At 42.0% G+C, this 25792-nt stretch overlaps 4 protein-coding genes and 2 long non-coding RNA genes across 7 annotated transcripts; 2 read left to right on the top strand and 4 right to left on the bottom strand.

The window, feature by feature from the left end:
- Positions 1-142: 142 nt before the first annotated feature.
- On the bottom strand, positions 143-3670 carry LOC111605909 (zinc finger and BTB domain-containing protein 40-like). Its single transcript, XM_023325597.1, has 5 exons — positions 3527-3670; positions 2060-2224; positions 1763-1961; positions 1438-1644; positions 143-1338 (listed from the first exon to the last, which is right to left on the bottom strand). The coding sequence occupies exons 2-4, from the start codon at positions 2209-2211 to the stop codon at positions 1606-1608; spliced, it is 390 nt and encodes a 129-aa protein (XP_023181365.1). The 5' UTR covers positions 2212-2224; positions 3527-3670; the 3' UTR covers positions 143-1338; positions 1438-1605.
- Positions 3671-5497: 1827 nt separating this feature from the next.
- On the bottom strand, positions 5498-5743 carry LOC111605791. The gene is made up of 2 exons (XR_002751830.1): positions 5655-5743; positions 5498-5573 (listed from the first exon to the last, which is right to left on the bottom strand). It is a non-coding gene; the product is annotated as an uncharacterized LOC111605791 (long non-coding RNA).
- A 732-nt stretch (positions 5744-6475) lies between these two features.
- Positions 6476-9603, top strand: LOC111605790 (myosin-J heavy chain-like). The gene is made up of 2 exons (XM_023324534.1): positions 6476-6568; positions 6670-9603. The coding sequence occupies exon 2, from the start codon at positions 8125-8127 to the stop codon at positions 9256-9258; it is 1134 nt and encodes a 377-aa protein (XP_023180302.1). The 5' UTR covers positions 6476-6568; positions 6670-8124; the 3' UTR covers positions 9259-9603.
- Positions 9604-12057: 2454 nt separating this feature from the next.
- On the bottom strand, positions 12058-14038 carry LOC111605907. Of its 2 annotated transcripts, none has more exons than XR_002751894.1 (5): positions 13946-14038; positions 13613-13735; positions 12409-12546; positions 12236-12276; positions 12058-12150 (listed from the first exon to the last, which is right to left on the bottom strand). It is a non-coding gene; the product is annotated as an uncharacterized LOC111605907 (long non-coding RNA). The 2 variants fall into 2 exon arrangements; XR_002751893.1 differs by having other exon boundaries at positions 13648-13735.
- LOC111605905 (uncharacterized protein C1orf50 homolog) lies at positions 12091-14701 on the top strand. Its single transcript, XM_023325594.1, has 5 exons — positions 12091-12218; positions 12867-12982; positions 13057-13143; positions 13244-13375; positions 13969-14701. Exons 1-5 carry the CDS (start codon positions 12170-12172, stop codon positions 14152-14154), a joined length of 570 nt encoding a protein of 189 aa, XP_023181362.1. The 5' UTR covers positions 12091-12169; the 3' UTR covers positions 14155-14701.
- Positions 14702-14894: 193 nt separating this feature from the next.
- LOC111605906 (zinc finger and BTB domain-containing protein 40-like) lies at positions 14895-24704 on the bottom strand. The gene is made up of 5 exons (XM_023325595.1): positions 24580-24704; positions 23123-23287; positions 22827-23025; positions 22502-22708; positions 14895-16090 (listed from the first exon to the last, which is right to left on the bottom strand). The coding sequence occupies exons 2-4, from the start codon at positions 23272-23274 to the stop codon at positions 22670-22672; spliced, it is 390 nt and encodes a 129-aa protein (XP_023181363.1). The 5' UTR covers positions 23275-23287; positions 24580-24704; the 3' UTR covers positions 14895-16090; positions 22502-22669.
- Between the last annotated feature and the right edge of the window lie 1088 nt (positions 24705-25792).

Raw genomic sequence — 25792 nt, 5'->3', positions numbered from 1 at the left:
TGCATCAATGCGCCGTGGTGTGGAGGCAGTCAGCCTGTGGTTCTGCTGAGGTGCAACCTCAGCACAACAGAGACCTACATCTGTTAGTTCTGGTTTTTCTTACTTACTCTTCCCAAAAGCCCACCGATTTCCTGTGGGGTTCATGTCAGGCCAGTTTGTTGGTGTTAAAATGGTTATTAAACCAGCTTTTGGTAAGTTTTGTAGTGTGGGGAGGTATCAAGTCCTGCTAGAAAATAAAATCAGCATCTCCATAAAGCTTGTCAGCATAGGGAAACGACCGCGGACTTCAGAAAACCCAGTGAATTAACACCGGCACATGACATGGCAACCCAAATCACTTGTGAAAACCTAACAGTGGCCAAAAGCAGGATGGAGTTTGTGTCTCTCCGCTCTTCCTCCAGACTCTGGATCTTGATTTCCAAATGAAATACAAACTTTACTTTCATCTGTTTTTGGGATGTAAAGCACTTTGAACTGCCCTGTTGCTGAAATGTGCTGTACAAATAAACCTGATTGATTTAACTTGATTGATCTGAAAGGAAAACTTTGGACTACCAAACCAAAGTATAGTTCTTTTTCTCCAGGTCCAGTAAGACACTTCTGACTTTAGCCTCTGGTTCAGGACTGGTTCCATACAACGAACGTGTTGATCTTGAATCTCTGACTCCAGCTGCAGTCTACGCCTTCCCAGATTTTTCAATGATCTTTGCTTCGCAGTTCTCTTACAGCTGCAGTATGTAACTGTTATTAAAAAAATATGTCTATATTTTTTACCAGCCCTAAAAATTATATACCTATTTTTCCATAATGCAATCTGAACATTTTAACACATTACATAATGCAGATTAACTAAAGCACCTATTTTGAGCTAAACCTAAATTTAAAATTCCCCCCATATTTAATTTGCATTTATAGAAAAAACACAGAACAAGGAGACATTACTTGTACGTACAAAAATAAGAAATTAGAGAGTATAAAGTCTAAAGTCAGAGAAGGCACATAAATGTAAAATATTTCTAACACTGTATAAAAAAGGTTTAAGTGGTTAAATGAAAAATCTGCAGAATACACCAATTTGGTATACGATAGAATGATCGATTCGTAAAATAATTGTTAGTTGTGTCCCTGCTGTGAGCAATAATAGTGTTAACATCAGACTGAGTGGGTTCTTACTGTGGAAGGTCTGCAGGTGGACAGTGAGCCCGCTGGCCTGGCTGTAGCCCTTCCCACATTCTCGACACACATAAGGCCGGTCACCAGTGTGCGTCCGTACATGACGTGTGAGCTCAATGGACTGGGCGAACACAGCCTTACAGTACTGACACACATACATCTTTCCTGAAAAAACAATAAAAATAAGGTAATATTTTAAGATCTAAAACTAAGATTATTCCCTCCATACTGGTAGTAAGAAACCACAATGCCAGACTGTCCTACCCTCAGAGTGTTTCTTCTTGGTGTGGTAAGCCAGTGCAGCGGCTACACTGAAGCTCATGTCGCAGTGCTGACAGTGATAGGGTTTCTCTCCCGTGTGCAGCCTCATGTGGTTCTTCAGAGAAGAGTTGGCTCCGAACACTGCGCCACATTCCTCGCAGGCAAACGGCTTCACTTCAAGGTGCTCTGCCTGTTTGTGGTAAACCAAACCTGAAACGCCACAGGTTTGGTTGGAGGCGAATTTGCATGAACAAAGATTTTTTTATTCTAAACAATATGACCTTGTTGTAGGTAGTGATCAATATTGAACCGAGACTTTCTGACCCACCAGAGTGGAAAGGACCTTCTTAAAGCCCACGGCTACGTCGAACATTTGCAGGCTGTCCGCAGCCGCAACAATGCGGCTCGCGTTGTGCTTCCCCAGAGGCAACCGGCCAGTGTAGATCATTTCCAACAGCGCCCCAAACTCCTGGGAGGAAACCACGGAGGTGTCGATGGAGATGGTGTCCGAGCTGTCCAGAAGGGACCTGAGCAAGGAGCAGAGGCTTTTTTTTCTTCTGCTGGTCCTGTCTCATCCCACGTTTCAAACCGAAGCAAAATGTGCTGAACAGTTCAGACGTTTTACCTGAAGAGCAGGCTAGAGGCAGCCAGTACGACCTTGTGAGCCCGGTGAGAGCTGTCTCCCACCAGGATGGTGCAGTCACAGAACAGACCCTCCCTCCTCAGCGTCCACAGCTGCTGCAGCAGCTGCTTGCTGAAGTCAGGGAGCTCCATCATCGCGATGAATGATCTGCAGACCAAAAAAACAAAAAACAAAATCTGGTTCAACCAATGACTGTGAAAGACAGGGTTGGGCTTTGTTCTGCCAGCTCAGCTCAATACAATCTATATTTAGCAGCAATTCACAACTACTGTAATGTCAAGGGACCTTAAAAATTGGTCCAAATCATGTTTAAATGGGCTTTATTAAGGGATTCACACAGGATGCTCGAAAACCAGAACATCTGTTTTGTAAAAATCTGTAATACGATGACGAACCCCCTCCATCAAATGCTACATCTCCTGTAGCATATCTTAGCAAAAAGAAAATAAAATTGAGTCCAGGAAAACAAAAAATGCCTAATTACGTTTGGATCCCGTCCACTTCTGTCCATGGTTGAGGGGATTAACACAGACAATTTCCACAATTATTACAAATAGCATAATACTAACTCAGTTTTTCAATGTCTGTGAATATCAGTTGTCAAATATGGGTGGGCATTTAATGTATAGTTTATTATTTGTTGTAAAAAAAATTCTTATCATGATAGAAGTTTTGATTTATTGTTGTCTCAATAAATTAGTTGATGTAAAAAAAAAAAAGACAAATGTATGTCTGAGCGCAGTTTGGTAATTTAAATCATGTTTCTTTAAGTGGCTGCTGAAGAAGCTTATTTTGACATAGGAATGTTTTTTTTTTTAATAGGAATGCTATTAATGAACAGTATTTGTGTTTGTAGCAGTAGTTATTAGTTCTAAACTTATCACAATTAAACCGCAAAATATCGTGATAACAATCTAAGTCCGTATAGACTACCCCTACACGGTGGTCTATACGTATAGGGGTGGTCCGTATATTAGAGACTTTTACATTAGTCTCTAATATTAAACATGGAGCTTGACTATTCAGTTTTATCTCTGAATGAGATTTTTATCCTGAATTTAACGGGTCACCAATGAGGGGAAGGTACATTTGGAGACATTTAACCTCTCCTCTCCTTTAAAACTGTTTTGCTGTAGAGCACATCCTCACACAATGATAACGGACCTTGAAGTGAACACAGGAGAAATCCGACTCTTTTAGGAAAACCAAAACAAGACCTCTCCTGGTCGACTTACAGGAGAAACAGGGAAACTTCTAGATCATGACTACAGCTAAAAAAGAGAATCCATTTATCCTGTGTGTCTGTCTGTAATAAGGCCGCAGCTAGCTTTAGCTAAAAATGCTAATGTAATATTAAGAAAGCAGCTTTACTAAGGACAAACTACAGGGAGAATGCACTGAGACGGGCAGTAGACTCAGGTCCGCCATGCTTCTGCTGGTTCTCTTTACCTTTCATTCAAAGTTCCAGCTCTTTATTTAAACTTCTTTAGTGGACAATTCCAGTGTGCAATAAAGCTTAGCCGTTTTGAAAATGGCGACCACAATACTCAAGTACTTCCGCCTTGTGTACGGATATCTGCGTTACGTCATGAAGAATAATACTGCCACGGTCCTTTTTTAAAAAAAAAAAATTATTAAACAAACAGTATACAAAGACTCGTTGAGGTATAAGAACATTGCAACATGGGTAGAAAAAAAAAAAAAACAAGGAGCTAAGACTAAAGACAAGCACATAAACAATAAGGCAAATGAATAACAGAGCAAGATTTTAAAACAAAAGAAAAGTAGAGATACTGGCAGTTACTTTTTTTTGCAGAAACAGATTTCAAATGTTTCAATGAGGTGTAATACAATTTAAATTGGTTAAGAAAAAAATCAAAACAAGGTGTAGAACCTCTCCATTTACAGCAATGTATATGATATTTAACAAGCAAGAAGACAATATTTACCATGTCAGATATTTGACTATCAAGGCCATCAACATAGTATTATAATAATATCTCTGGGATGTCTTCAATTTTAAGGGACAACCAGTTTTTAATGTCTCTCCATAGTTTAAAAGAAAAGGGACAGGAAAAAAAGAGATTATTAATGGATTCCTCTGGACATTCACAAAAGGCACAACATGTTGAATCAAATTTTAATCTTTTGTGCAAAAATTCAGCCACTGGGTAAAAATTGTGAGAGATTTTGAAGCGAGTTTCTTTAACCTTTGGTGAAATCGGCCATTTTACATACTTGGAGAACGCCTTCTTCTTTATAATAGACAGATTGGTTGTTGTCAAGATCCTATTGTTGTAATCATTAAATAATTTAGATTTGAAGGCAGTCACAAGCATAACATTATTGCACTTTCCATCAGTCACACTATATTCCCCAATTTTCAGTTTGGGTAAAGATGAAATAACATTTGAATATCTTAAGGTGTTTTGGATGAGATGGATCAGAGCTACAGGAATAGCTTTGCATACTTCTAGATATTCATTACAAGTACAGTTCAGATCAAATTTGTTGGTAAAATCTCTATGATTTAACAAAACACCATTACTATCCATTAAGTCAGTTACAAATAAAATACCTTTTTCATACCAGTCAGTTTTAAAAATAGATTTTCCATTTATTAATATTGATCTGTTATTCCACACAACGGATCCATGTGGGGTAAAATTGTGGGTAAATATAATTTTCCAGAAATGTAAAACTTGCTTGTGGAAATTAGACAGTGCAATATTAATCTTGGTTAATTCAAAATCACATTTAAGCAAGAAACCTAAGCCACCGAGCTTATTAAATATAGATTCAGGTTTATGAAACCACATCGAGTTGGAATGAGACAAACAGGTCTTCAGCCAATTTACTCTAAATGAACCAATCAGAGCCTCAAAATCCAAAGCTCGAATTCCTCCTTTATCATAATCTTTAATAAGATGAGATCGTCATAGTGAGTTTTGTTCCTCCAGATAGAAAGATTATTGAATCGGCTTTCTTAATATTCTTGTCAGAGATGAAAGCAGAATGGCATGGATACATTAACTTGGACACTCCTTCAGCTTTGGACAGAAGAGTTCGTCCAAAAATAGTCAGATCTCTAGTGAACCAAAGACTCAAGGATTTCTTCATGCCATCCAAGCAACTTCCGATGTTCGTTACGTCATCAATAATAATACTGCCACTGTCCGCGGCAAGTGCTTCTTCTTTATTATGCGGGAATCGCAAGCAACTTTAAGGTTCATACCGCCACCTACTGTACACGAGCGTGTAGTGACACTACTTTACATCTATTAAATTCTATTTTTTTTAAATTTGGTATTTTAAAGATAGGTCCTTAATCTTTAACTATCCCCTGTGTTTGAGGGCGTGGCTGTCATGTTGGGGTTTAGGTTTCTAGCCCACATGCAGAACATCACAGGAGACAAAGAATCAGTTGAAGAATATTTATTGTAAAACAATAACCCAGTACAGATGTTGGCGTGCTTAGGGTCCAAACTGGGGGGGACTGCAGAACAGCGAAGAGGAAATGGTGAGTTCAATGGCAGCTGGGAAACAGGATGTGCGAGAAGGGAAAATCAGTTCTTACTTTCTGGTAGATATAGTCTCGGATTGAGAGGGTGGATGCTGCGGGTTCCGGATGGGCAGCAGAGCTGAGCGAGGTCCAAAGGCTGGGAGATGGCGGTGGAGGGCGGACAGGTAAGTTCTGGATTCGACGATGATGGAGGGAAGGGTCCGACAGCCAGCCGGAGGAAGTGAAACTGGAGAATCTTGAGATCCGACAGATGAGGAGGAAATGGGAACTCGGGCCATGCACCTGTGGGTACCACCCACGGCGTCACGAGGAGGGCTTAATCCAAAAGCCACAACGGAAGTCTCTCAGGGAGGATCCAGGGAATGACTCGAGAGGAAAACACCTGGAGAGCACAGAGAACAAAACGACGAATTACTCGAGAGGAAGCTCAGAGGAAACAAACTCGGAGACTGACTCCGAGGGGCTCAGAGTGCCGTTTTGGCGAAAACACTCCAGCGTCGAAGTGCTGGCTGTCAGCGTCTTTTCACCTCCAGCTGATGATGAGAAGATCATCGTCAGGTGTGCAGAACTACAGGCACACCTCCGCCGGGAAACCAGCCTCTGGCGCCATCTGGTGGACGGCCCGTGAACCACCAAGAGGATCCAAAAATAAAGAAAAAACAGAACAAAAAACCCCGGAACCCGGTATTAATTGGTTAAGCAACACTAACCAATTAATACCGGAATTTAAGAACGCAAATATGCGGAGGTTACACTGACAGTGATATTTTAAAGCTGTGTGATGTTAAAACAACACGTACACTTGTCATTTAATGCTACACCTGAGATTTTCTTTTTTTTGAATTCTGTTGTCTTTTCTCTTTATCTCATTTCTCCGTCAACTCGTATCACATGACTTGAGTTGAGCAACAACTAAAGGAGAAGACCTGCTCCACTTGATGATCTAATTGTAACAGATTGTGGAAAAGGTGAGGACATGATGATGACTTGATCAAAAAGTCCCTTTCAATCATCTTTTATTTAGACAGAGATTAAGAAATGTTTGTCTTATTATGTGATTATTCTCCAGCATTACTGAGACAAGACAACAACACTGGGCCAATCAGGAGAGAGAAGACAGAAATGATGGAGGATTCTTTATAAAATTAAGAAAATTATGGGCAACTCTGACCATCCTCTTCATGAGACCGTCTTGAAAAAACACAGTATCATCAGTCAGAGGCTTCTTCAAATTGCTGTAACACAGACCGCTACAAGAGATCTTTCCTGCCAACAGCAATCAGCCATCTGCAATAACTCTGTGAAGAATCTGAATTGATGAGCTACAACATTTAATTTTCCTTTTGGAGCAATAAAGTATTTTTGAATTTAATTTTGAATTAGAATTTTTTTTACTAATTTAGGCTTCACGGCAGAGAGACGTTTTCCCATTTGGCGGACTGACAGTTAACAATGAAAGCAGAAATATAATGTCGCACCAGTTGTGAACTTAGACTGGTTGGCCAGTAGGTGGCAGCATACGGCGTGATGAACAAGAAAATACATCTATTTTCTTGTTCATCTTGGTAAAGTTCAACACTTTACCAAGTGTAAAGACAACACTTTACACTTGGTAAAGTGTTGTCTTCAAAATTCAACTTTACTGATCCCAAAGGGAAATTAAATGTTGTTGTGAGTCACACAGATTTGGTTAATGATAACATTACCCAAACCACGAATTTCAGTAATTACATTCAAACTAATCAAACTCAATTTCTCAGAAAATAATCCTAAATAATAACTAATTAAAATGGATTTTAAACACAGAAATAGTCTAATTATGGTAAGGCTGAACAATATTACAATATCATGAAATAAGTGTCTTATATCTGTATCAATAATGTTTTTGTTAGTTTTTCTGTTTTCAATATTTGGAATACATTCTTGTTTTATCCATAGTTTTCACATCACAATGCTTTTTAATTTCTTTTTTTTATTTCTAAGCAATTATGAGGAATGGAGGTGAAACCAGAAACTGCTGCTGCGCAAGTGACTCAACAGGCTGTTGCTAGGTAACCAAAGAGCGAGAACATTATTTGATTCCACCAACCTTGCTTAGCTAGAGAGACGTTGAGTTGGCGTCAGCTGGGTCAACAGGCCCGTTTCCCCTTTTTCTGTTTTCGGACACAATGTTTCCTTTTGACCTGTGGTCCTCGCACCCTGCTGTGCCAGTCCATTGGCTCCCCAGTGTGGATTTCAGCCTTGGTGGCATATTACCAGCTGAACTGTCTCCAATAGCCATCAGCTAAGCCGAGCAGCGTTCAGCCGTAAAGTTTGTTTTTATTCAAACTTCAGCAGTTTTCTAGTTGTTCTGCTGAGGCAGTGACATCAATGTGTGACATCACGCAAATTGATGTCACAAAGAGCGATGCACACTTTGTGGAGCTAGAGGGCATCACAGAGCTGCACGCTTGAATTCTACGGTCATAACCATTGAAGAAGAGAGACAGAGAGCACGTAGTAGTATCCTAACAAGAGATTGAAAATGAAAGCTTTTCGAGATAAAGAGGCAAATTCTAACACACAAGTAAAGAAAATCATTGAGAAATTTTCGGATTTGTCCAGAGAAACGGGATCAACAATAAGTCGCAGCAGTAAGACATCATCTTGTGATTCTGGGAAGGAAAAAGTACAACAGACATTAGCTGAAGAGACACAGAAGCTCCATGGAATATTGAAAGAAGTTGGCATGATGTCCATTGTAAAACAGTCTCTGATTGAAAGAAATGAGGAGCTGAAGATGCAAGTTCTGAACATAGAACAAGCTACATTTGAAAAAGACAATCTGCTTCGAGACAAAGATGAGAAATTAAACAAACTGTTCCACGTAAACAGAACGTTAAAGGAGAACAACACCACCCTGGAGCAGAATACCACTGCCTTGGAGAACAAAAGCACCTCCCTGAAGCAGAGAATCAATGCCCTGGAGAAGGAAAAAAACACCCTGCAGCAGGAAAAAACTGCCCTAGGGCAGAAAAGCACCGCTCTTCAGCAGAGAAACAATGTCCTGGAGAAAGAAAAAAATACGCTGGAGCAGGAAAAAACTGCCCTAGGGCAGAAAAGCACCGCTCTGGAACAGAGAATCAACGCCCTGGAGAAAGAAAAAAGTACCCTGGAGAAGGAAAAAACTGCTCTAGGGAATAAAAACACGACTCTGAAACATATAAACCATGCCCTGGAAAGGGAAAGAAATACCCTGGAGCTGGAAAACACAATTTTCGACGAGATAAACACCGTCTTGGAGCAGAAAAGAGCCTCCTTGGAGGAGAAAAGCAACTTCTTGGAACAGATAAACACCGCCCTGACGCTGAGAAGCACCTCTCTGGAGCAGAAATGTTCTATCTTGGAGAATATCAACACCACCTTGGAGCAGGAAAACGAGATCCTGGAGCAGAAAAATACTGACTTAAAGAATATGAACACCGACCTGCAGCTTAAACTGGAGCAGCTGAACCAGCAGCCACCTAAACAGAAAATCAGCGAAAACATCAAATCAGTTTCAGATCAGCTACAGAAGCAGCCTATATTCAGACGTGTCATCAGTGGCGTCTCCAATACCTTCCTGAAAATGTACCAAACAGGTACTATCAGGTACTGGATTGACACTTGGTACTGCTAAATAAAGAAGTGTGATGAGGGCTCCAAGCTTCATGCTTGAGTATCTGTGGCAGAAAGGCTAGAGGACAACAGAACTACCGTGTCAGGGGAGCTTGACACTTGGGGACTTATGGTGGAAAAGCTTAACGCTTGAAAGATGTTGACAGGAGAGCTTGAGGCCCGCAGGACTGCGGTGCCATGGGAACTTGAGGCCATCGAACACAGGTCTCCTTCGTCACCAGACAATTCCTTTGTCGCCAGGTCATCAGACCCTTATTTATCTTATGAACTCTAGTTTTGCTTTTATTTTAGTTAGGCGTCAGATGAAGAGCTTGGGGTCAGCAGAGCCTCCCGGCCTGCCTCCAGGGCTTCGTATCAAGTCCTGTTGGTCTCCAGGCTGACCTCCAGGGCTTTGTAGCGAGTCCTGTTGGTCTCCAGGCTGACCTCCAGGGCTTTCGTAGCGAGTCCTGTTGGTCTCCAGGCTGACCTCCAGGGCTTTGTAGCGAGTCCTGTTGGTCTCCAGGCTGACCTCCAGGGCTTCGTAGAGGGTCCCATCGGCCTCCAGGTTCGTATTTGGTTTATGTATGTTGTATAATGGTTCATAAATTACATTTTGAAAACTATGTTTGATATTTATCCTTACAGGACTTTAATATAAGGTAGCTATGGAAAGATAGTTTAAATCTCAAAGCCCCTTACCTTTGTGAAATGAAGAGCAAATGTTTCCAAAGCACAGTTAAAGAGTTGCTGGTAAATTAATTTATTCCCATGTTATAGAGTGGGAACGGATTATATCAGGTGGCTAAAGTATTTGGTTCTCCTCCTTTAACTTTGGCAAATAATTTCTGGCAGCTGAAATATCGATTCTCTCCTCTCCTCCCCCCATAACTTGGGGAAATAAAGAGCAACTGTTTCCAAATTCTGAAAAAATATTATGTGTGATAGCATGTAATATACTATAAATTTCCTTAATCCAGTAATCTGTCATACTTTACATTAGAACAGGATTTACCAGGAAGTCTACACTCTCATCTTTTCAGGAAGTCTTAATGTTTGTGCCCTGCTATCAGCAGCTTCCATCCTCTATCAGCAACGAACAATTAGAAATACACACTTCGTGTTGGAAAACTGTGTTTGGTGACTGACTTTTATTTGTCAGACTTAAGTGACAAAAGTTGGAAAAAGAGCGATTCTCTTGGCGATTAAAATAACAACACAAAACAGCGTAAGAAGACCTCGTTTATTTATTTATTTTACAATTTTGTTATAGCTTCTTTTTAAAACAACAGCTGCCGATTAAACTGAATGTTACAACCTTGACATGATTATATGAGTTGTTTTAGTTGTGTATGAGTTATATGAGTTGTCTTCAATTTCTCGGCCCGAGAAGGAGAAGGATCAGGCTTGGAAAGCTCTGAAGGAGAGAGAAAACATTCTCAAGCTATTAGATGGAGAAAAAGAAGCAATGTTTGGTTTTTCTTCTTTCTTTAACCCACATCTCATCCTGTCCTTACAGACTCAGACAGGAGAAACTGCCCTGTAGTGTAAACATTTATGTGACATAGTTTTAATAGTGTGTAAAATCAGCCATCTGACTCTCAGCCTTGAGTAACTTTTTACTCAAATGATCTGAAAATGATGGTCAGATCATTTTCAGATCATTTTCAGATCTGACCAGCACGGATCGTGCAGTGACGACACTGTGGACATAGAAATGAAGACGTAGATGTGCCTCTAACCCTGAAAGCTTTACGTCAGTATCGCCCCCTTTGCGTCGGGTGGACGCAGCTCCCCGCGGTCCGGACCGACGCAGCTAAACAACAGCTGACCAAATCCAGATGTCAGCTTTTGTGTTTTTGAGCTGCTTCCTGGAGCTTTATTGTAAGAAAATAAAATAATTTTATTATTGAAAATTTTGTATTGAAATTTTCTTAATTTCTATGGAAGCCCGTTTCCGTCACTCTGTTAAAAAAAATAAATGATCTCATTATGATATAGTATCTCAAAATAATGAGTTACTATCTCATTATAATGAGACGGTATCTCAAAATAACGAGATAATAATGAGATAGTATCTCATTATATTGAGATAATTATTTTTTTTTTTTTACAGAGTGGCGGAAACGGGCTCCCATAAATTTCAACACGAGCTTCCAGCTGAAACGTTGTTTCTTCCGCTGTTATAATTTAAATATTTTATTTCACAGCCTTCTGATCCATCGTGTGTTACAGCAACACTCCTGATTCCATATTAAGTTAACGGGTAAAAGAGAAAAAAAAAACTGATTTGGGGATTTTGCTACATCTTAGGTAGACTAAGCTTGATCAACATTTACATAACTAATATGTGAAATATGTCTGTTTATGTGTAATCTGTGGATATATAACGTTCACATTTAAAAATAAATGATTTTTTCATTAATATTCTAATGTGCTAAAATGCACCTATGTTTCTTATTTTTACTTTTTTTTAAAAAATACAAAACTGTTTTCTATCATTTCGAGGTTTACATCTGTTTAATGTCTATGTTGTGAGCGAGTGCAACCGAATATAATTCTTTGTGCACAAAAGCCTAGAAGGTTAATTCAACATAGACATGAGTGGAACATAGATCTGGCTACATTTGTTTCTTATTCTTTCAGTTCTTATTAGAATTTGACATGAAACGCGCCTGAAGTTGTAACAAATCAAGCAGGTTGAAAACGGAGTGATTGGAGACAAGACAAGTTCCCGTGTTTACATTAAAAAAAAAACCGGCAGCCGTCGAGGCAACATCTATGTATCTATATCTATGTTGCTGCTGCTAATGACAGAAGCTAAACCCGTAGTTCTCCGCCAGGCGGTCGGAGGCAGCAGCCGGGAACCACCGGCGTTTGGCCGGAGGAAGGGAGGCAGGTTGAAAATAGTTCGGTTCTGAACGAGAGAAGAGAAAATGGACAGGGCCGTCAGTCTGCCCAGCCAACCAGAAAAGGTCACCACAGGTAACACTTTTACTCACCTAGTGCGAAACATGACGAAAACATTTATTCTGCGCCGAATCTTTAAAAAAAAAAAGAAGAGAAAAAAAAGATATCAGTCCGCGTCGTCATATTCTTACTGTATAATATTTGGTCTTTGGTAATTGCTGATATTATTTTTGGTGTAGCCAAACTGTCAGTAGGTGTACATTACGTGAGCGTGTCTTTGAAAGGCGGTGACAAAGTGGTTACACAAGCCTGGATCACCATGGACTCCCAGCTGTTCTGACTCCGAACCCAGATATTATGAAGTCATCAGGGTTCCGAGCCCGCGGCTGCTGACGGGGGGCCACTGCAAAGGAACCCATGAGAATAGCTTGCAGTTTTAGTGATAATATTACATTTTATTACATTTTATTAAGTGAGCACGTTGATTTATAACCTAAGTTAAGAAATAATTGATTATTATCTGTGTAGATGTCATCTTTGCATTATGTTGCTTGGTCTTCTTCCTTAACATTCAGTCAAGTTATGTCAAATTCATATATATATATTTTTCTATGTGAACTGTACGATTATGGTTTAATTGCACTGGCAAAAACTAACTCATAAAATCAGGGATTTCCCAGACTCTGTGACAGTCATGATGTAGCCTTGCCATGTGTGTTGTAGTGAACCTGGTTGAGACCAGCACGGCCCCCAGTGGGATGGAACTGGTCAGCTCCTATCAGACCAACAGAGTGGGGGACCCCATGGACCTGGTCGCTCTTGCCGAGCAAGTGCAGAAGGTGAGGCATGTTTTGTCAAGTTGTCTAGCTCACAAGAGCGTTTTTCCTCCTGAAGTGACGTGGATGTTTCTCAGGGGGACGACTTTGTCAAAGCCAACGCTTGCAACAAACTGACAGTAATCGCTGACCAGATCAGGTACCTGCAGGAGCAGGCCAAAAAGGTATGACCGTCGATTCACAAAACGGTTGTGTTTATGTTCAGACGGGTCACGTTCACCCGTCGGATGGCGCGTGGCATTGATCGCCGATTGACGACCGCAGGTTTTAGAAGAAGCAAAGAGAGACGCTGACCTCCACCATGCTGCCTGTAATATTGTGAAAAAGCCAGGCAACATGTACTACTTGTACCAGCGGCCGTCTGGACAGAAATACTTCTCCATCATCTCCCCTAAGGTTGGTTCCATGAAACGTGAACTTCGAGTTCTGTCACCTTCATTCATTTTATGCATTATCTAACACACCCGGAGGGGGAGTCTCTGTAGGGAGCTCATATGAATACCTAACATGACTCAGCAGTTCTGTGTGTGTGTGGGTGTGTGTGTGTGTGTGTGTGTGTGTGTGTGTGATGTCGCAACAGTTGCAGTTCAAAATTTAAACTCTTGGCAGAGAGTTTTTGTCCTCGTTATTTACCAGGAGAGTTCAGTGTTGTTTTAGCAGCCGCTTACATTTCACCCCCAGCTGTTGCCGACAAAGGATGTGAAGTCATCGGTTCAGTTGTTGCTAAGTTACAGACGCGACACCCCAATGCGTTTCCTATAGAAGGAATTAGTAAATGCATAAGAGACATTGTGCAGGAATAAGTGGGATAAAATACATCACTCAGAGCGACAACCCTGGAGTAAAATTTGTCCAGTGGACAAAAATCTCACGTCCAGTTGGCAGCCGAATTTTTATTAGGTTAGCATGAGACTGTTTTTTTTTTTTTTATACAGAGTCATCTTGTTTTATCTCTATCTGGCTTACCTGTTTTCCAATTTCCTTTGAAGGAGTGGGGACCAAGCTGCCCTCATCCGTTTCTTGGCGCATTCAAGCTTCAGCCTGACATGTCCTGGACTCCTGTGGATGAGGTGGAGAAGAGGGACGCAGAGCTCGCCGTCATGGGCAAACTGCTCAGCCACCAGACAGCCCTACCTCCATACACGGGACCCAACTTCAGAGGTCTAGATGAATAAAGTCCCGTTTAAACTGGACCAAAAATATGATCGGTACATACAGATACATGTCCCACGCAGGGAGAACCACCGTTTTGTCTTAGGCTGCCATAAATGCCTAATGGCTTATTTTCAAAGAATGTGTGTTTTTCATTTTCTGGAAAATATCAAACCGGGACTCATGAGTGTGTGTGTGTTTAATTTAAACTGTTTGGAATGTTTTTGCTGTGCTTGTATTTGACCAATCATTAACACAAACCAATGGTTTACATGGGACAGTCATACCTCTACAGCAGTCGGACATCAACACGCTTCGGAGACAGAGAAAAACGTCACAGAATAGAAAAGGTGTCTACATTTTCTTTTCACCATCAACAGGTGCAGTTTCTGGAATTCTGTTCGGAAAGTAAAACTCCTGTAAACTCGTTCCACACAGAGAAATGCATCTCAAGTGTTTACTTTTCTTAATTTAATTTCTGGTGTCAAGTTGACGAAATCCCCAAATGGGAGTTTTTCAAAACATTGAAATGTTGCATCAGGCTAATAAAACCAGATTTTCTTACAGAAACGTTCTGTACAGCACTCAGTACTTGGTCAGGGCTCCTTTTGGATGAAACACTGCATCAATGCGCCGTGGTGTGGAGGCAGTCAGCCTGTGGTTCTGCTGAGGTGCAACCTCAGCACAACAGAGACCTACATCTGTTAGTTCTGGTTTTTCTTACTTACTCTTCCCAAAAGCCCACCGATTTCCTGTGGGGTTCATGTCAGGCCAGTTTGTTGGTGTTAAAATGGTTATTAAACCAGCTTTTGGTAAGTTTTGTAGTGTGGGGAGGTATCAAGTCCTGCTAGAAAATAAAATCAGCATCTCCATAAAGCTTGTCAGCATAGGGAAACGACCGCGGACTTCAGAAAACCCAGTGAATTAACACCGGCACATGACATGGCAACCCAAATCACTTGTGAAAACCTAACAGTGGCCAAAAGCAGGATGGAGTTTGTGTCTCTCCGCTCTTCCTCCAGACTCTGGATCTTGATTTCCAAATGAAATACAAACTTTACTTTCATCTGTTTTTGGGATGTAAAGCACTTTGAACTGCCCTGTTGCTGAAATGTGCTGTACAAATAAACCTGATTGATTTAACTTGATTGATCTGAAAGGAAAACTTTGGACTACCAAACCAAAGTATAGTTCTTTTTCTCCAGGTCCAGTAAGACACTTCTGACTTTAGCCTCTGGTTCAGGACTGGTTCCATACAACGAACGTGTTGATCTTGAATCTCTGACTCCAGCTGCAGTCTACGCCTTCCCAGATTTTTCAATGATCTTTGCTTCGCAGTTCTCTTACAGCTGCAGTATGTAACTGTTATTAAAAAAATATGTCTATATTTTTTACCAGCCCTAAAAATTATATACCTATTTTTCCATAATGCAATCTGAACATTTTAACACATTACATAACGCAGATTAACTAAAGCACCTATTTTGAGCTAAACCTAAATTTAAAATTACCCCCATATTTAATTTGCATTTATAAAAAAAACACAGAACAAGGAGACATTACTTGTACGTACAAAAATAAGAAATTAGAGAGTATAAAGTCTAAAGTCAGAGAAGGCACATAAATGTAAAATATTTCTAACACTGTATAAAAAAGGTTTAAGTGGTTAAATGAAAAATCTGCAGAATACACCAATTTGGTATACGATAGAATGATCGATTCGTAAAATAATTGTTAGTTGTGTCCCTGCTGTGAGCAATAATAGTGTTAACATCAGACTGAGTGGGTTCTTACTGTGGAAGGTCTGCAGGTGGACAGTGAGCCCGCTGGCCTGGCTGTAGCCCTTCCCACATTCTCGACACACATAAGGCCGGTCACCAGTGTGCGTCCGTACATGACGTGTGAGCTCAATGGACTGGGCGAACACAGCCTTACAGTACTGACACACATACATCTTTCCTGAAAAAACAATAAAAATTAAAGCTGCAAGCAGCCTCGGGCGGCCCTCGCAGCAAGCGCCGCTCCGGCCTATTGGCCACCGCGGGGGTTCCAGCCACCGCAGAAGCTCTCGCGCGGTTTCCAGAGCCGCAGCCCGCTCCCCACCGCGGAAGCTCCGCCGCAGTTTCCAGCACCGCCGCCCGCCAGCCGCCGCAGAAGCTGTCGCGCATTTTCCACGCCCGTCCACCGGGCGACAGGCATGAATGCGTTCGGCGGCGCTCCCCGACGACTGTCGAAAAATCTGGTGCAGATCGGTCGATGCGTCGAGGAGATACGGCCGATGTATTAACTTAGGGGGCGCAGTGGAGCCAAATTACATTTCAACCTCGTTGGGCTCTTTAGAGGTGAACAAAGGTCATACATATCCAGTTTGGCGCCAATCGGATGATCTATGCGTGAATAAGAGCCAAACGTATGCATATGGCGAGGGACTGATATTCGCCATTTGGCCACGCCTACACGGTTCAGCCAGCAGCAAGCATTGACAGAGTTTATCATCCGAATCATCTTGATTAGGTCAAAAGAGCCATAAACAGAGCTTTCCAAGGAAAAAAACGGCACTTCCGGTTCCGAGGGGGCGGGGCTTAGATGACGTCATAATGTGATGACGTAGGATTGACGGGCAAGCCTCCAGGATCACTCAGGCCAAGTTTGATGCAGCTCGGTCAAAATATGTGGAATGTAGAGGCAAACGTATACGAACGGCGTTGCCGCCATTGAACACTCTTGGCACTTTAAAGCAAGTGAGATCAACTTCCTATCTGTCATCCAACACAGAATCAACTTGATTAGGTCAAGAGAGCCATAAACAGAGCTTTCCAAGGAAAAAAACGGCACTTCCGGTTCCGAGGGGGCGGGGCTTAGATGACGTCATAATGTGATGACGTAGGATTGACGGGCAAGCCTCCAGGATCACTCAGGCCAAGTTTGATGCAGCTCGGTCAAAATATGTGGAATGTAGAGGCAAACGTATACGAACGGCGTTGCCGCCATTGAAAACTCTTGGCACTTTAAAGCAAGCGAGACCAACTTCCTATCTGTCATCCAACACAGAATCACCTTGATTAGGTCAAGAGAGCCATAGATGAAAGTTTCCAAGGAAAAAAATAGCACTTCCTGTTCTGAGGGGGCGGGGCTTAGATGACGTCATAATCTGATGACATAGAATTTTCAGGTATCACACCAGCATCACTCAAGCCAAGTTTGGTGCAGCTCGGTCGAAACATGTGGAATCTAGAAGCAAACGTATGGCATCGGCGTTACAGGTCACTTCGCCACGCCGCCACGCCCAGCTGCTATCTCAAAGCCGGTCAGGGTTGGAATCCTCAACACACCAACATGTCTTCTGTGTCTGGACACAGTTTCATGTTGATTAGGTCAAAGGGCTAAGATAGCGACCGTTCACAGTAAAACATGACACTTCCTGTTCTCAGGGGGCGTGGCCTAAGTGATGTCATCATTTCACCACAGGGTATTTTAGGACACCCGATGACGATCAATCACTGAAAGTTTGGTCCCTCTATGTGTTTTTTTATAGGAAATATAAGAGTTTCGTGTTTCATGGCGAGTAGGTGAACTTTGACCCCTGCTAACCCCCCTTCAACATGCTCCAAAACTCACCAATTTGATAACTTTAAATCAAACATGCCTTATGATCAGACTGACCGAGTTTGAAGTCGATCAATCGAAATTCCTAGGAGGAGTTCGATCAAATACGAAGGCTGTAAACGTCAAAATCGAGGAAAAAAATGGACGTTCAAGACAAAATGGCCGACTTCCTGTGATAGTTGGCTAATAACATTAAATGTAAGTTCTGAGTCTTTTGGTGAGCTCTACAAGTGTACCAAATTTCATGTCTCTACGATGAAGTACGTTCATACCATTGTGTCAACAGAAAATTGCTAGTTGCCGCCGTTCAGCAATTTTTTTTGCGATTTTTGCGACAACCTTAAAATTCAAAATTTTTAAATTTTCTAGTCGCCACCGCCAAGTTTGGTGAGTTTTTGAATATGATAAAGCCCCCAAAAAGGCGCCTCTTTGGGGGGGCAGAATCGTAATAATAATAATAATAATAAGAAACAGTACAGAAACAATAGGCCTTCGCAGCGCTTTGCTGCTCGGGCCTAATAATAAACAGTACAGATACAATAGGCCTTCGCAGCGCTTTGCTGCTCGGGCCTAATTAAAGCTGCAAGCAGCCTCGGGCGGCCCTCGCAGCAAGCGCCGCTCCGGCCTATTGGCCACCGCGGGGGTTCCAGCCACCGCAGAAGCTCTCGCACGATTTCCACAGCCGCAGCCAACTCCCCACCGCAGAAGCTCCGCCGCAGTTTCCAGCACCGCCGCCCGCCACCAGGCGACACGCGTGAATGCGTTTGGCAGCGCTCCCCGACGACTGTCAAAAATCTGGTGCAGATCGGTCGATGTGTCGAGGAGATACAGCCCATGTATTAACTTAGGGGGCGCAGTGGAGCCAAATTACATTTCAAACCCGTCGCGCTCTTTAGAGGTGAACAAAGGTCATACCTATCCAGTTTGGCGCCAATCGGATGATCTATGCCTGAATAAGAGCCAAACGTATGTATATGGCGAGGGACTGATATTCGCCATTTGGCCACGCCCACACGGTTCAGCCAGCAGCGAGCATTGACAGAGTTTATCATCCGAATCATCTTGATTAGGTCAAGAGAGCCATAAACAGAGCTTTCCAAGTAAAAAAATAGCACTTCCTGTTCCGAGGGGGCGGGGCCTAAGTGATGTCATCATTTGACCATTGGATATTATTCTACACTCGATTATGATCAATCACTGAACGTTTGGTGTCTCTGTGAGTTTTTGTGTTAGAATTACTAATTATTAAATTTTTTCCTCTTTAATTCAACATTGAACTGTCATTCCGTAGGGCAATGCTGCCCTCTGGTGTCGAATTACTGAAATAATGAAACTATTTCAGTGGACAGCAGAGGGCAGCATTGCCCTACAAACAACGAACATGGACTGTTTATTATGTAATTACACAGAAGATCTCTCTAATTCATTCTGAGGGGGCGGGGCTTAGATGACGTCATAATATGATGACATAGCATTGTCAGGCATCACACCAGGATGAGTCAGGCCAAGTTTGGTGCAGCTCGGTCGAAACATGTGGAATCTAGAAGCAAACGTATGGCATCGGCGTTACAGGTCACTTCGCCACGCCGCCACACCCAGCTGCTTCATCGCAGCCAGTCAGGGCTTGAATCCACAACACACCAACATGTCTTCTGTCTCTGGACACAGTTTCATGTTGATTATGTCAAAGGGCTAAGATAGCGACCGTTCACAGTAAAACATGACACTTCCTGTTCTCAGGGGGCGTGGCCTAAGCGATGTCATAATTTCACCACAGGATATTTTAGGACACCTATTGATGATCAATAACAGAAAGTTTGGTCCCTCTATGTGTTTTTATATAGGAAATATAAGAGTTTCGTGTTTCATGGCGAGTAGGTGAACTTTGACCCCTGGTAACCCCCCTTCAGCAAGCTCATACAGTCACCAATTTGATAACTTTAAATCAGACATGCCTTATGATCAGACTGACCGAGTTTGAAGTCGATCAATCGAAATCCCTAGGAGGAGTTCGATCAAATACGAAGGCTGTAAACGTCAAACTCGAGGTAAAAAATGGACGTTCAATACAAAATGGCCGACTTTCTGTGATAGTTGGCTTATAACATTCAATGTAAGTTCTGAGTCTTTTGGTGAGCTCTACAAGTGTACCAAATTTCATGTCTCTACGATGAAGTACGTTCATACCATTGTGTCAACAGAAAATTGCTAGTTGCCGCCGTTCAGCAATTTTTTTTGCGATTTTTGCGACAACCTTAAAATTCAAAATTTTTAAATTTTCTAGTCGCCACCGCCAAGTTTGGTGAGTTTTTGAATATGATAAAGCCCCCAAAAAGGCTCCTCTTTAGGGGGGCAGAATCGTAATAATAATAAGAAACAGTACAGAAACAATAGGCCTTCGCAGCGCTTTGCTGCTCGGGCCTAATAATAAACAGTACAGATACAATAGGCCTTCGCAGCGCTTTGCTGCTCGGGCCTAATTAAAGCTGCAAGCAGCCTCGGGCGGCCCTCGCAGCAAGCGCCGCTCCGGCCTATTGGCCACCGCGGGGGTTCCGGCCACCGCAGAAGGTCTCGCGCGATTTCCAGAGCCGCAGCCAACTCCCGACCGCAGAAGCTCCGCCGCAGTTTTCAGCACCGCCGCCCGCTAGCCACCGCAGAAGCTGTCGCGCATTTTCCCCGCCCGTCCACCAGGCGACACGCGTGAATGCGTTCGGCAGCGCTCCCCGACGACTGTCAAAAAATGTGGCGCAGATCGGTCGATGCGTCGAGGAGATACAACCCATGTATTAACTTAGGGGGCGCAGTGGAGCCAAATTACATTTCAAACCCGTTGGGCTCTTTAGAGGTGAACAAAGGTCATACATATCCAGTTTGGAGCCAATCGGATGATCCATGCTTGAATTAGAGCCAAACGTATGAATATGGCGAGGGACTGATATTCGCCGTTTGGCCACGCCCACACGGTTCAGCCAGCAGCGAGCAATGACAGAGCTCATCATCCGAATCATCTTGATTAGGTCAAGAGAGCCATAAACGGAGCTTTCCAAGGAAAAAAACGGCACTTCCGGTTCCGAGGGGGCGGGGCTTAGATGACGTCACAATGTGATGACGTAGGATCGACGGGCAAGCCTCCAGGATCACTCAGGCCAAGTTTGATGCAGCTCGGTCAAAATATGTGGAATGTAGAGGCAAACGTATACGAACGGCGTTGCCGCCATTGAAAACTCTTGGCACTTTAAAGCAAGCGAGACCAACTTCCTATCTGTCATCCAACACAGAATCACCTTGATTAGGTCAAGAGAGCCATAAACAGAGCTTTCCAAGGAAAAAAACGGCACTTCCGGTTCCGAGGGGGCGGGGCTTAGATGACGTCATAATGTGATGACGTAGGATTGACGGGCAAGCCTCCAGGATCACTCAGGCCAAGTTTGATGCAGCTCGGTCAAAATATGTGGAATGTAGAGGCAAACGTATACGAACGGCGTTGCCGCCATTGAAAACTCTTGGCACTTTAAAGCAAGCGAGACCAACTTCCTATCTGTCATCCAACACAGAATCACCTTGATTAGGTCAAGAGAGCCATAGATGAAAGTTTCCAAGGAAAAAAATAGCACTTCCTGTTCTGAGGGGGCGGGGCTTAGATGACGTCATAATCTGATGACATAGAATTTTCAGGTATCACACCAGCATCACTCAAGCCAAGTTTGGTGCAGCTCGGTCGAAACATGTGGAATCTAGAAGCAAACGTATGGCATCGGCGTTACAGGTCACTTCGCCACGCCGCCACGCCCAGCTGCTATCTCAAAGCCGGTCAGGGTTGGAATCCTCAACACACCAACATGTCTTCTGTGTGTGGACACAGTTTCATGTTGATTAGGTCAAAGGGCTAAGAGAGCGACCGCTCACAGTAAAACATGACACTTCCTGTTCTCAGGGGGCGTGGCTTAAGTGATGTCATCATTTCACCACAGGGTATTTTAGGACATCCGATGCCGATCAATCACTGAAAGTTTGGTCCCTCTATGTGTTTTTTTATAGGAAATATAAGAGTTTCGTGTTTCATGGCGAGTAGGTGAACTTTGACCCCTGCTAACCCCCCTTCAACATACTCCAAAACTCACCAATTTGATAACTTTAAATCAAACATGCCTTATGATCAGACTGACCGAGTTTGAAGTCGATCAATCGAAATTCCTAGGAGGAGTTCGATCAAATACGAAGGCTGTAAACGTCAAAATCGAGGAAAAAAATGGACGTTCAAGACAAAATGGCCGACTTCCTGTGATAGTTGGCTAATAACATTAAATGTAAGTTCTGAGTCTTTTGGTGAGCTCTACAAGTGTACCAAATTTCATGTCTCTACGATGAAATACGTTCATACCATTGTGTCAACAGAAAATTGCTAGTTGCCGCCGTTGAGCAATTTTTTTTGCGATTTTTGCGACAACCTTAAAATTCAAAATTTTTAAATTTTCTAGTCGCGACCGCCAAGTTTGGTGAGTTTTTGAATATGATAAAGCCCCCAAAAAGGCGCCTCTTTGGGGGGGCAGAATCGTAATAATAATAATAATAATAAGAAACAGTACAGAAACAATAGGCCTTCGCAGCGCTTTGCTGCTCGGGCCTAATAATAAACAGTACAGATACAATAGGCCTTCGCAGCGCTTTGCTGCTCGGGCCTAATAAGGTAATATTTTAAGATCTAAAACTAAGATTATTCCCTCCATACTGGTAGTAAGAAACCACAATGCCAGACTGTCCTACCCTCAGAGTGTTTCTTCTTGGTGTGGTAAGCCAGTGCAGCGGCTACACTGAAGCTCATGTCGCAGTGCTGACAGTGATAGGGTTTCTCTCCCGTGTGCAGCCTCATGTGGTTCTTCAGAGAAGAGTTGGCTCCGAACACTGCGCCACATTCCTCGCAGGCAAACGGCTTCACTTCAAGGTGCTCTGCCTGTTTGTGGTAAACCAAACCTGAAACGCCACAGGTTTGGTTGGAGGCGAATTTGCATGAACAAAGATTTTTTTATTCTAAACAATATGACCTTGTTGTAGGTAGTGATCAATATTGAACCGGGACTTTCTGACCCACCAGAGTGGAAAGGACCTTCTTAAAGCCCACGGCTACGTCGAACATTTGCAGGCTGTCCGCAGCCGCAACAATGCGGCTCGCGTTGTGCTTCCCCAGAGGCAACCGGCCAGTGTAGATCATTTCCAACAGCGCCCCAAACTCCTGGGAGGAAACCACGGAGGTGTCGATGGAGATGGTGTCCGAGCTGTCCAGAAGGGACCTGAGCAAGGAGCAGAGGCTTTTTTTTTTCTGCTGGTCCTGTCTCGTCCCACGTTTCAAACCGAAGCAAAATGTGCTGAACAGTTCAGACGTTTTACCTGAAGAGCAGGCTAGAGGCAGCCAGTACGACCTTGTGAGCCCGGTGAGAGCTGTCTCCCACCAGGATGGTGCAGTCACAGAACAGACCCTCCCTCCTCAGCGTCCACAGCTGCTGCAGCAGCTGCTTGCTGAAGTCAGGGAGCTCCATCATCGCGATGAATGATCTGCAGACCAAAAAAACAAAAAACAAAATCTGGTTCAACCAATGACTGTGAAAGACAGGGTTGGGCTTTGTTCTGCCAGCTCAGCTCAATACAATCTATATTTAGCAGCAATTCACAACTACTGTAATGTCAAGGGACCTTAAAAATTGGTCCAAATCATGTTTAAATGGGCTTTATTAAGGGATTCACACAGGATGCTCGAAAACCAGAACATCTGTTTTGTAAAAATCTGTAATACGATGACGAACCCCCTCCATCAAATGCTACATCTCCTGTAGCATATCTTAGCAAAAAGAAAATAAAATTGAGTCCAGGAAAACAAAAAATGCCTAATTACGTTTGGATCCCGTCCACTTCTGTCCATGGTTGAGGGGATTAACACAGACAATTTCCACAATTATTACAAATAGCATAATACTAACTCAGTTTTTCAATGTCTGTGAATATCAGTTGTCAAATATGGGTGGGCATTTAATGTATAGTTTATTATTTGTTGTAAAAAAATTCTTATCATGATAGAAGTTTTGATTTATTGTCGTCTCAATAAATTAGTTGATGTAAAAAAAAAAGACAAATGTATGTCTGAGCGCAGTTTGGTAATTTAAATCATGTTTCTTTAAGTGGCTGCTGAAGAAGCTTATTTTGACATAGGAATGTTTTTTTTAATAGGAATGCTATTTATGAACAGTATTTGTGTTTGTAGCAGTAGTTATTAGTTCTAAACTTATCACAATTAAACCGCAAAATATCGTGATAACAATCTAAGTCCGTATAGACTACCCCTACACGGTGGTCTATACGTATAGGGGTGGTCCGTATATTAGAGACTTTTACATTAGTCTCTAATATTAAACATGGAGCTTGACTATTCAGTTTTATCTCTGAATGAGATTTTTATCCTGAATTTAACGGGTCACCAATGAGGGGAAGGTACATTTGGAGACATTTAACCTCTCCTCTCCTTTAAAACTGTTTTGCTGTAGAGCACATCCTCACACAATGATAACGGACCTTGAAGTGAACACAGGAGAAATCCGACTCTTTTAGGAAAACCAAAACAAGACCTCTCCTGGTCGACTTACAGGAGAAACAGGGAAACTTCTAGATCATGACTACAGCTAAAAAAGAGAATCCATTTATCCTGTGTGTCTGTAATAAGGCCGCAGCTAGCTTTAGCTAAAAATGCTAATGTAATATTAAGAAAGCAGCTTTACTAAGGACAAACTACAGGGAGAATGCACTGAGACGGGCAGTAGACTCAGGTCCGCCATGCTTCTGCTGGTTCTCTTTACCTTTCATTCAAAGTTCCAGCTCTTTATTTAAACTTCTTTAGTGGACAATTCCAGTGTGCAATAAAGCTTAGCCGTTTTGAAAATGGCGACCACAATACTCAAGTACTTCCGCCTTGTGTACGGATATCTGCGTTACGTCATGAAGAATAATACTGCCACGGTCCTTTTTTAAAAAAAAAATTTTATTAAACAAACAGTATACAAAGACTCGTTGAGGTATAAGAACATTGCAACATGGGTAGAAAAAATAAAAAAAACAAGGAGCTAAGACTAAAGACAAGCACATAAACAGTAAGGCAAATGAATAACAGAGCAAGATTTTAAAACAAAAGAAAGTAGAGATACTGGCAGTTACTTTTTTTTGCAGAAACAGATTTCAAATGTTTCAATGAGGTGTAATACAATTTAAATTGGTTAAGAAAAAAATCAAAACAAGGTGTAGAACCTCTCCATTTACAGCAATGTATATGATATTTAACAAGCAAGAAGACAATATTTACCATGTCAGATATTTGACTATCAAGGCCATCAACATAGTATTATAATAATATCTCTGGGATGTCTTCAATTTTAAGGGACAACCAGTTTTTAATGTCTCTCCATAGTTTAAAAGAAAAGGGACAGGAAAAAAAAGAGATTATTAATGGATTCCTCTGGACATTCACAAAAGGCACAACATGTTGAATCAAATTTTAATCTTTTGTGCAAAAATTCAGCCACTGGGTAAAAATTGTGAGAGATTTTGAAGCGAGTTTCTTTAACCTTTGGTGAAATCGGCCATTTTACATACTTGGAGAACGCCTTCTTCTTTATAATAGACAGATTGGTTGTTGTCAAGATCCTATTGTTGTAATCATTAAATAATTTAGATTTGAAGGCAGTCACAAGCATAACATTATTGCACTTTCCATCAGTCACACTATATTCCCCAATTTTCAGTTTGGGTAAAGATGAAATAACATTTGAATATCTTAAGGTGTTTTGGATGAGATGGATCAGAGCTACAGGAATAGCTTTGCATACTTCTAGATATTCATTACAAGTACAGTTCAGATCAAATTTGTTGGTAAAATCTCTATGATTTAACAAAACACCATTACTATCCATTAAGTCAGTTACAAATAAAATACCTTTTTCATACCAGTCAGTTTTAAAAATAGATTTTCCATTTATTAATATTGATCTGTTATTCCACACAACGGATCCATGTGGG

Source organism: Xiphophorus maculatus, chromosome 20 (genome assembly GCF_002775205.1).
Source record: "Xiphophorus maculatus strain JP 163 A chromosome 20, X_maculatus-5.0-male, whole genome shotgun sequence".
Classification (NCBI taxonomy): domain Eukaryota; kingdom Metazoa; phylum Chordata; class Actinopteri; order Cyprinodontiformes; family Poeciliidae; genus Xiphophorus; species Xiphophorus maculatus.
Note: the sequence above shows the minus strand (reverse complement) of the source record. Positions and strands in the feature narration are given on the sequence as shown.

What these genes read in the sequence shown, in the direction of transcription:
- LOC111605909 (XM_023325597.1), bottom strand. Translation starts at nt 2,211, where the DNA reads ATGATGGAGCTCCCTGACTTCAGCAAGCAGCTGCTGCAGCAGCTGTGG. An exon ending in GCCTCTAGCCTGCTCTTCAG is followed by an intron (nt 1,962 to 2,059) that starts GTAAAACGTCTG and finishes CTCCTTGCTCAG; the next exon opens with GTCCCTTCTGGACAGCTCGG. An exon ending in AGAAGGTCCTTTCCACTCTG is followed by an intron (nt 1,645 to 1,762) that starts GTGGGTCAGAAA and finishes GTGGCGTTTCAG; the next exon opens with GTTTGGTTTACCACAAACAG.
- LOC111605790 (XM_023324534.1), top strand. Translation starts at nt 8,125, where the DNA reads ATGAAAGCTTTTCGAGATAAAGAGGCAAATTCTAACACACAAGTAAAG.
- LOC111605905 (XM_023325594.1), top strand. Translation starts at nt 12,170, where the DNA reads ATGGACAGGGCCGTCAGTCTGCCCAGCCAACCAGAAAAGGTCACCACA. An exon ending in TTGCCGAGCAAGTGCAGAAG is followed by an intron (nt 12,983 to 13,056) that starts GTGAGGCATGTT and finishes GATGTTTCTCAG; the next exon opens with GGGGACGACTTTGTCAAAGC. An exon ending in TCTCCATCATCTCCCCTAAG is followed by an intron (nt 13,376 to 13,968) that starts GTTGGTTCCATG and finishes TTTCCTTTGAAG; the next exon opens with GAGTGGGGACCAAGCTGCCC.
- LOC111605906 (XM_023325595.1), bottom strand. Translation starts at nt 23,274, where the DNA reads ATGATGGAGCTCCCTGACTTCAGCAAGCAGCTGCTGCAGCAGCTGTGG. An exon ending in GCCTCTAGCCTGCTCTTCAG is followed by an intron (nt 23,026 to 23,122) that starts GTAAAACGTCTG and finishes CTCCTTGCTCAG; the next exon opens with GTCCCTTCTGGACAGCTCGG. An exon ending in AGAAGGTCCTTTCCACTCTG is followed by an intron (nt 22,709 to 22,826) that starts GTGGGTCAGAAA and finishes GTGGCGTTTCAG; the next exon opens with GTTTGGTTTACCACAAACAG.